Source organism: Bison bison, unplaced genomic scaffold (genome assembly GCF_000754665.1).
Source record: "Bison bison bison isolate TAMUID 2011002044 unplaced genomic scaffold, Bison_UMD1.0 scf7180017864230, whole genome shotgun sequence".
Classification (NCBI taxonomy): domain Eukaryota; kingdom Metazoa; phylum Chordata; class Mammalia; order Artiodactyla; family Bovidae; genus Bison; species Bison bison.
In genome coordinates, this window is record NW_011494802.1 from 828,648 (window position 1) to 838,665 (window position 10,018).

General features: G+C 50.4%; 2 protein-coding genes across 2 annotated transcripts in view; one reads left to right on the plus strand and one right to left on the minus strand.

The window, feature by feature from the left end:
- The window catches only part of LOC104993048 (olfactory receptor 2S2-like), a 1,235-nt gene extending 816 nt beyond the window's left edge, over window positions 1-419 (plus strand). Inside the window, exon 2 of the mRNA XM_010846130.1 lies at window positions 8-419. Within this exon, the coding sequence (XP_010844432.1) occupies window positions 8-419 (412 nt within the window). The remainder of the gene's footprint in view (window positions 1-7) is intronic.
- Window positions 420-3,262: 2,843 nt separating this feature from the next.
- The window catches only part of TMEM8B (transmembrane protein 8B), a 24,439-nt gene continuing 17,683 nt past the window's right edge, over window positions 3,263-10,018 (minus strand). Inside the window, exons 10-13 of the mRNA XM_010846065.1 lie at window positions 9,712-9,890; window positions 4,626-4,772; window positions 4,377-4,493; window positions 3,263-4,133 (exon numbers count right to left, since the gene is read on the minus strand). Coding sequence (XP_010844367.1) covers window positions 3,798-4,133; window positions 4,377-4,493; window positions 4,626-4,772; window positions 9,712-9,890 — 779 coding nt within the window. The 3' untranslated portion in view covers window positions 3,263-3,797. The remainder of the gene's footprint in view (window positions 4,134-4,376; window positions 4,494-4,625; window positions 4,773-9,711; window positions 9,891-10,018) is intronic.

Here is a 10,018-nt window from a genome sequence, read left to right on the forward strand (position 1 = left end):
TGGTGGCTTCATCTGTCCTGACGCTGGCCCCGCTGCTGCTCATCTTCCTGTCCTACGTGTTCATCCTCACTGCCATCCTGAGGGTGCCCTCTGCTGCCGGCCGGCACAAAGCCTTCTCTACCTGCTCTGCCCACCTCACAGTGGTGGTGATTTTCTATGGGACTATCTCCTTCATGTATTTCAAGCCCAAGGCCAAGGACCTCTACTTGGATAACCTCCTTGCATTGTTCTACGGGGTCGTGACCCCCTCGCTGAACCCCATCATCTACAGCCTAAGGAACGCAGAGGTGAAAGCTGCCACTATAGCTCTGCTGAGGGGAGATCTCTCCAGGAAGATGGCCCCCTTTCCTGTTGTTCTCTGTCAGGCGGGACAGGCTAGTTACACTGTGGTCATGACTTCAAAATTTCAGTGGCTTTAAACCACAAATGTTTTTCTTCTCGCTTACGCTGCAGGTCCTCCAAGGTTGGTTGGGGGATCTGACTCATCTTCTTCATCCTCTGGGCCTTAGGGTAATAAAGTAGCTACCACATTACTGGTCCAAATGGCAAAAAGGAAGGGGAAAATGACAAAGCCTGTGAGGATTCTTAAAGCTTCCACTCAGAAGTGAGGTGTTACTTCCACTTCCACCGCATAGGCCAATGCAAGGCACAGGCCAGGGAGGATCACAAGGGAAGGGGATGCCCACCTGCCCCACATCTGGAAGGAGGGGGAGGACTGAGGAATTCCTGAAGGGGCTGGTGAGGACCCCAAACCCTACAGTTCACCCAGGAGCTACTAGCGATTTCTACAGCTGCCATTTTCTGACCAGTTGTCCCTCACTGGCTGCTGTCAAGTTAATCACCCCAGCAGGCGCGTGGAGACTCTGGACTGGGGCATTCTAACTAGGTCAGATCCAGGCCTCACAGAGCTTTCTTTGCTCTCAGGTTCTGGGTTCGGGTTGAGCACAAGAGAATCTGGAAGAGATGGAAAGGCAGAGGCAAGGCCACATTGAGGTGGTGGAGCCCTCACTTGCTGTCCGTGCAGCCCCTCGGGCTCCTGCCAGGCCACCTGCAGCTGCTCTGAGCCCTGGGCGAAGGGAGCTCCAATGCAGAGAGTGCCAGCTCCTCCCGCGGGTCACCAGTGTCACTGAGTCCAAGGCAGTGAGGGCCAGACACAGGTTCCAGTGTGTCCTCCTGGGCGCTGGTCTGTCCCCATCTGCCCCTTCACGCCACCCGAGAGCAGCTTCAGACGCGACACCAAGTACAGAGGCCGAGCGTGGCACAGGCTTCTCCTGCAGCTCCCACAAATGACAGCTCTGTTCTCTACAACAAAGCCTTACATCACTCACACTGGTCCTGCTACTTTGGCCAAATCCTGGCTGATTCACCACCCAAGAACCTATGATGCCTCCCCCTTACCACAGAAGGAAGACCACATTCTTCAGCTGAGTCCTCAGAACTCGAAAACCAGGTTCTCCACCCTGTCAGCCCGATATTCCATTCACCTCTCACACAGTCGACCCCTCGTAGTGTCTGTACTGTGTCGCATCTTGGTTTGTTGCTCATGCTGTTCTCTGGGGAGACCTAGGACTTTTTTTTCAAGGCAGCTTAGACACCATCTCTCTGACATACCTTTCCTGGCCCTCTAAAGGGGTTCTCTCCTTTGCGTCCCACAGCACTTTGTTGGAACCTTTCCCTTGGTATCTATTCCTGTCTCCTTTGCATCCATGATATTTCATAACATATCATGGGAGCCTCAAGGGCAGGACTCTGTGGGGACCTGTCTCCTCAGCTCACACAGAGCTTTCCCAACAGAGGGTTACTGAACTGAACTGTCACTCAGAAGCCGTCACTTGTCACACCTGGGGACTGGATCCTGTGCTGCTCCAGGCCATCAGGAGCTTAGTCTGAACGTGTGGACGGACACGAGTGGAGAGCAGCAGTATCTCGTGGCCATGGCCCTGCCTTCCAGGAAGTCACCAAAACAAGTCAGGATACAGCAAACAATCCCCATTTGTGGAGCCAGGAGACCAGGGTTCCAGACCTGGTTCAACCGCTCTGTCCAGCAAGGTCTTCCTGCTGGCCCTTCCCCTCCCCAAAGGCACCTCACACTTAAACTACCCACAGCTGAACTCATCCCTCTGCCCCCAAAGGTCTGTCACCCTCTCAGGGAACAGCACCAACACCCCAAGTCACCCAGCCAGACACCAGGCAGTCATCAGAGGTGTCCTCTCACCCTCACTGCCCCACACATCTGATCCATCACCACGGCCCAGAGCATCCACCTCACAGCTGCTCCCGGGTCAGTCCTCTCCTTCCTCTAACGCCACCATCACCTTCTCTCTCTGAGTGTGCAACAGTTGTGCCAAACTCTCTAAAATCCATCCTCTGCACTACTTTAAAAAAAAAAAAAAAAAAACCTGTCTGAAAAAAGAAAACAGAAAACCACACCAATCTGATTATGCTACTCATTGGCTTAAACCCCTCCAATGATACCATTACCCATCTCTCCTAGGATAAAAGCCAGATCCCATCTACCTGCCCAACCTCATCACTGGCTGCTTATCTCCACCCCACTCCACCCACAGATACCTTCCAGACACAGTTCCCCATTAATATCAGTCTTTCTGCCCCTCTGTCTCCCCCTTGCTGTTGCCTCTCATGTCCAAACACCTCTGGATCTTTAGCTAACATATATTGGACACTTATCACACACCAGGCTAGGCACTATACTAGTGTTCTGAAAACTTTACTGGCTGGGGATCAGATGGGGGATGAAATCTCAGGGGATGTATGGGATATGGACACTTCTGACCAGAGAGGACACCCTTTCCACATCTCAGCATTATACAAAACCCTTGGGACTTGGCTGTGACCTTTGTGGAAAGAGAAGAATATCCAAAATGACAAAAGATTACGTTTCTGGCACAGGGGCAAAATGGGGGTTGAAAAAGGAGCTACAGTCTTGTGATATATCTTGCACATCTGAGATTCGTACCAGCTCATCCCATCTCCTGAGCCCTCAGCTTCCTTCCCTGTTGGGTGTGGGCACCACAAAGGAGGTCTGTTTCACTGATTTGCATCATCTCATCAAGTACACACACACACACTCACAACTCTGTACTCCAAGCTGCTGCAGCCTGACCCAATAGGGCAAAAGCCTCAGGAAGCTGCTCCAGCAGCTCATGCCAGCTGGGCTGCGTCACCCATGCCCCTCTCCTCAGGGTCCATCTCTCCCTCCTCTTCCCCAGACCCTTGCCCACAGGAAAAAGGGCAGCACAGAATCAGGAAATTCTTCATTGGAGACACACCAGACTCCACCTGTATCACGCCAGGGTACTAGCACCCCCAGCCCAGTCCCCGCCCTGTCTGTCCTGCACCCCCTCGCAGTGCAGCACGGCCCTGACACTGCCCCCGGGAAGGAAGCCAAGGCCAGAGAGGCTGAGCTGCTGGGAGACAGGGGACTCAGCTTCCCCAAGATGGACTCCATCTCCTTAGGGACAAAGCTGTGTCCTGTTAGGGCTCTGTCTCCACATCCTCAGCAGGTTCCACACCCTGGGCAGGACCCCTCAGTCCTGAGGGGGCTTGGTGGCCCTGCACAGGCTCCAGTCCTGAAGATGCTGGAGGTCTCCTGGCCCTCAGGAAGTTGCCAGGTCCCCAGAAGAGTTCCATGTCCTTAAGAAAGACTCCATGTCCTCAAGAAACACAACTTGTCTCTTAGCCCTGAGAGGGCTCCATGCTCCCAGGAGGAACCCCAGGAAGGGCTCTGTGCCCTGAGGAAGGGTTCCAGTTCTCCCAGGGCTGGCCCTAAGCCCCTCTCAGCTGGCACAGATGCTGCTGACAGTGGCCCCTCCCGGGCCCACAAGGCCCAGCTCCTCCTGCTCATTGATGCACAGCTGGTACCCGCAGCCCCGAGCCCGGGCTCCAGAGGGGACCCGGCGGTCAGTCTTGGCACGAGGGGGCAGCAGGAAGCCCACACTGCCAGCGATGAGCATGTGCCAGATGCTGTGAATGTAGAAGTAGTTGTCTCGGGTCTCCACAAAAGCATACAGCAGGATGGCACTGCCTGCGATGAGGCTGCCCGGGCACAGGCAGAAGAGCCAGCGGCGCCATGTGGGCGGGTAGCAGTGCCGGCGGCGGACGCTGCGTACTGTCTGGGGGAGGCAGAGAAGTGGGGCTCAGGGACGACTCTGGAACCTAGGCCAGAGCCGGTCGCTCTCAGGTGTCCCCTGAGCCCTGGTGGTGACCCTCGGCGTCTGCCGAGACGAGTTCGGCTCTGTAAGCAGCAGAGTGATGACAACAAGGTCCGGGCCCACCTTAAACTGGAAAGTGGATACCCAAGTACCTGCACCCAAGTCCTGCTGGGACCTCCCCTCCCCCAGCCCTCCCAGCCTTACCCAGGCTGTGGCCAAGATCCCCAGAGCAAAGAGACTCGGTCCAAGCAGGTTCCAGAGTCCATGCCGGTCAAGCTGCAGAGCCATGGACAGCAGCATCGCCCCCAGCAAGTATAGCACCTAGAGAAAGAGGTCTCCAGGGGCTGGGCCAGGGTGGTGAGGGTGCTTGGCCATGCCCCCAGGAGAGGTCGGGAAGTGAATTTCAAATAGATTTGGGCAATGGTTGTCCCCCAGGGCCCTCTCCAGACTGACCTGCTTGACCACAGGCTGTAAGCGAGCCATGGCAATGACAGTGACCCACACGGACATTAAGGAGCCCAGGAAGTCACAGAACTGCAGCACATCATAGTCCATGATGCAGAAAACCACAATGCCAGGCTGGTCACAGGCATGGTAGAACTGGAGGAAGAAAGGACAAGCATTGAGAGAACTCAGGGCAGAGAGCCAGTCTACAAAGCTGGAGAAACAGGCCACGGGGTGGAATGCTGTTGTCAGAAAAGCAGAGGGCAGAGGGAACCAACTGAGCAGAACTGGGGAATACCTGACTCCCCACCCCTGAGAGTATGGTAGAGGCCAGTCTGTGTCCTATTGCATGTACCCGACAGCCCTGAACCTCGGCCTCACCTTCCTAATCTTCCTGCTTCCGGAATGTCCTGTCAGAGCACCAGGCCTGGGGGAGGCCAGGACTCTCAAGCTCAGGCCAATCCTTGCCTATAGCTCCCTGTACTCACACAGGGTCCCACATGTAATCCTCAGCCTGACCCAAGCTCTGGGGCTGGACTCTGACCTCCCGGTCAATCCAAACCCCAAGCCTCATTTGATAGTTCAGACTCTTGAGTTATGTTTCACCTTCAGATCTTGGACTAACTGGTCCTCTGCATCCCTTCCCACCCAATAACATGGAGGCAGGAGGCAGTAATTAAAAAGGCAGTCTCTAAAGCCATGGAGAAGAGCATGGCACCTTGGGGAAGGGACAGTGTTCACCTACCCTACACTGTGGAAACACAGCAAAGAATAGAGTACTAAGGAGTTTAAGAAGGGAGCGTGCTGGGGACACAAGTAGAACTGGAATAAGCTCTCTAATATTCTATGACTGATCTACAACTGATCCAAGTATACTAAAAGGTCAAAGAGATTGTTTAAGTTGCAGATAACCCATAGGGGTAGAGTTAATTAAAGCTTCAGGGTGAGGTGAACAACATGATCTACATTTCACCAGTCCTGACCAGGCCACTGTCACCTCTCAATGTCCAAAATGCCATCAGTAAAGTCCATCACTGACTCCATCATGCAGCACAATTTGTTAGAGGAACAAGCCAATAACTTGTGGCAGCTCACTTCATTAAAACTCCTCAACCTGGAGGAGACAGCATCTTGTCATCATATATTCTACGCATATGTCTGTCTCTTCTACCTGCAGTGCTTCAGCCTGCTTTGTTATTCATGGAGCAGAATTCATTATCGATTGCCATGGCACCCATTCATTGCCATCTCTAACCAGAAGACACAATTTATAGTAAATACGGTTAAGCAAACTTCACTGGTGTAACCATTTACCCATAACCTAGAAGCAACTGGCTGTATCAAATACTGGAATGAGCTTCAACATTCCAAAAACTAAGATCATAGCATTGGTCCCATCGCTTCATGGCAAACATTGACAGACTTTATTGTCTTGGGCTCCAAAATCGCTGCAGCCATGAAATTAAAAGATATTTGCTCCTTGGAAGAAAAGCTGTGACCAATTTAGACAGTATATTAAAAAGCAGAGACATTACTTTGCCAACAAAGTTCCATCTAGTCAAAGCTATGGTTTTCCAGTAGTCATGTATGGATGTGAGAGTTGAACCATAAAGATAGCTGAGTCCCGAAGAATTGATGCTTTTGAACTGTGGTGTTGGAGAAGACTCTTGAGAGTCCCTTGGACAGCAGGAGATCAAACCAGTCAATCCTAAAAATCAGTCCTGAATATTCGTGGGAAGAACTGATGCTGAAGCTGAAATGCCAATACTCTGGCCACCTGATGCGAAGAACTGATTCATTGGAAAAGACCCTGATGCTGGGAAAGACTGAAGGCAGGAGGAGAAAGGGACGACAGAGGATGAGGTGGTTTGGTGGCATCACCGACTCGATGGACATGAGTTTGAGCAAGCTCCGGGAGTTGGTGATGGACAGGGAAGCCTGGCATGCTGCAGTCCATGGGATCACAAAGAGTTGGACATGACTGAGCGACTGAACTGAACTGAAGGCTGGGTTATATATGGTGGCACCTGGGAGAGACTACCCTGAAAGTCTGGAATACTCTCCTATATGTTTGGCACACAGTATGTGCTCAATAAATGTTAGTCATCTTATACTTTATATCATGTATATTCATGGGATAATATCCCCACACTAACAGACTTTCCCCTATACAAAAAAATATCTATGTTTATATAGCACTACTGTTGTCTCACAGAAAATTGTGGACTAAATTTTAGGTTAATATTCCTTTTGCATTACCAATAAAAAGTGGTAGAAATAACACAGAAAGACTGGGAGGTTTAAGAAAACAAATTCAGACTACAAACTGGCTTCCATTAGTATAATCTGACATCTTCCTCAATTTTGGCCATCTCTTTACTTATAAGGTAATTTTGGAAAATTATCCTAAATTGTTCTTCTCTGTGGATTTTTATATTTTTATAACATAACTATATAGCTCATCTAATGCTCCAAATAGAGTATCCTGGCACTACAGAATTTTAAATTGGAGATGCGAATATATTCATTCTGTACGAAGATGGGAATATTTCTACTCAGGATAGACTGAAACTTACTGCTGTTCTCTTATTTTCTGCTTCTGTTTCCTCTTGGAAACATGGCGTTTTGCCAAGGGCCACTGAGAATGACTGTGCTGATGTGAGGGATAGAAGAGGGGGTGGAATAATGAGTAGGTGGGCTTGCAGCCAGGATCTCAGCAAGGAAGGCTGCCGGGGCCCCAGAATGCCAGCTCTGTCTGGGTCTTATGGGATCCAATTATGAGGTCTCTAGCACTGGGAAGGACATGTGGCTTGAGCTGTATGAGCAAGAGATGTACAACCTCCATGTCTGATACATTTTCCCTGTTCTTTCTAATATATGGCTTGGTTATAATTTCTGACCAAATTATAAGCCAAATTATTTTTGGCTGGCTCTCCTTTAAGAGTTTAAGAACTACTAACCTGAGGTCATTAGTATCCCCACATACTCCTGGGCTTCTGAGAAGCTAGATTCAGGTTGGGAATGTATGTACGCATGCTCATTGCCTGGGGCAAGGAGAGCCCTACAGCTCAGTGGTGACATGAGAGGGACCAAGAGGCAGGCTGAGTGATAAGTCCAGTTTCTCCACTCACCTCAGGCCTTAACCAGAGTATTTAAACTTTCCTCATCTGCAAAAAAGGGATGATAATAATAATAGCAGTACTTCTCCATTGTTACAGTGCTATGGGAAGGATTCAATGAGCAGTGTCTGACACACAGCATGTATCAGCAGATGTGTTTTTTCTGTTATCGTTATCTGAACTATCAGTTCAGTTCAGTCACTCAGTCATGTCCTACTCTTTGCGACCCCATGAACTGCAGCATGCCAGGCCTCCCTGTCCATCACCAACTCCCAGAGTCCACCCAAACCTATGTCCCTCGAGTCAATGATGCCATCCAACCATCTCATCCTCTGTCGTCTCCTTCTCCTCCTGCCCTCAATCTTTCCCAGCATCAGGACTATCAGCTACATACAAAATCAAGTGCTGGGTTTGTAGCCCGTTTTGTCTTTTTTTAAAATACATTTACATTTTGCACTTTAAGCTCCTGGATAACAAAGCTACTGTCTGCTCCCAGGCCCTGGACAGGAATCAACACACTACTCCCAGGTGTAGACTGTCCTGGATTTAAGACAGGAGAAGACTGCCGCCTCCGGTGCTGGTGCTGACACCTGCAGTAGGACCGATGGGTCCTTACACGGAGACTGCTGAGGAATGAATGAAGTCTACACTAAATAAAGAACAAGAAAGAGGGACTAGAGGGATCCTGCCTGGGAAAACGGAATCACAAGTAGCTCTACACTTTGGCACACATGGGAAAAGAGCAGGAGTTAGAGCAGGACTTTAGGCAACCCCTCAGAGCCAGTATCTTCTCCGTGATCATTTGCTTACTGCCTTATTTACAAAAGTGGAGGCATTGTTCATGGGACCAGGCACTTTTGGCCCCCACAGTGTTCCTACTAGGGGAAGGTCTTTTCTTTTCAGGATGATATGCCATCAAACCCAGATGATGAGGAGTCATCTGGTACTAAACACCCTGGGGCCAATTTTCAGGATGCCTTGTGAAGTGCAGGAGACTGGATAAACTCTCCTCACATGCTCTAGGCTCCTGACTCACTTAGATGTTCTTACTAATTGTGAACCACATTATATCTGCACACAACTAAGAATATACTGGTGAAACTGCTGTTGCTGGAAGATTTGGTGAGCAACAGTATAAAGGGCATCTGGCAATAAAGAAGAGAGAGGAGAATATTGAAAATAAAAGTATAATGGAGCATTGTCAGAACAGGTCTAAAAGGGGGGGCATTCAGACAAAACTGGGGTGTGCCATTCTCATGTAGCTTAAGAGGCCAAGGTCTCACTGCATGGCACAGTTACAACCACTGTTCCTCACCTATGGAGAAGTATCCAGGACCTTAGAATATGACCCCTCAGTCCCCACTTCCTCCTAAGATGACAGGTAGAATTTTTGTGATTTGGACAGAGGTCTGATCTATTAATACTGGACAACAGGGAGGCATGTACTGGTTTCTGTGATATCCTTGTTCCTAAGAAACATGGAAGCCTGAATCCATCTAAGACGTTTGCAGTGCTCATAGGTAGGCACTGTACATCACAAGATGCCAAGAGCCCACGGATGAGATGAACAGATCCCTAGATATAAGCATCTCAGGGGAATTGTGTAGACACAATTCCGTATTGTAGGTCTGAGCTTCTTGGCTAGCGTGTTGAGGTAAAGGTCCCCTCACCCCTTAGAGTGGACAGGTAGGGTGCAGGATGCTGAAGACCCCATGCTGCCTGTAGTGGCATTATCTTAAGTCGCAAACAGCCTTGTTCATTTATTCCCATGTGTCTTATAAAAATTATCGTGTTCTATGATAGGAAGATATCATATCTATTATTGCATGCCATGATAGGAAGCGGTGGGGAAGCCCTGCTGTAGAGGACAGTGAAGAGAGACAGCTCCAAACCCCGGGAGGCCCATGGTGGAAATGTAGACCCTCATCCACCACCACCGCTAAGGACTCGGTGCAGACACTGATGGCACCGCATACCGTGGAGAAGAACATGGTGAAGGTGTAGACAGCCGCTTCCAGCACATATCGGCTCCGAATGGCCAGGACCACGGGTGGCAAAAACATGAGGTTGCTCAGGCAGAGCAGTAGTGTGGACAGCAGCTGGAACCCGTAGGTGAGCGCGTCCGCACTGTCCGTGCAGCCCCAGCCCCGCCATCCTGCAACGGGACAGGCACAGGGTGGAAGAGGTCAGAAGGCAGCCCAGGGTTCAGCAGACACTCCTGCTGGCCCTTCTGGTCAGGCCCTATGTCACTGCCAGGGAAGGGTACCCTGACCCCGCACCACC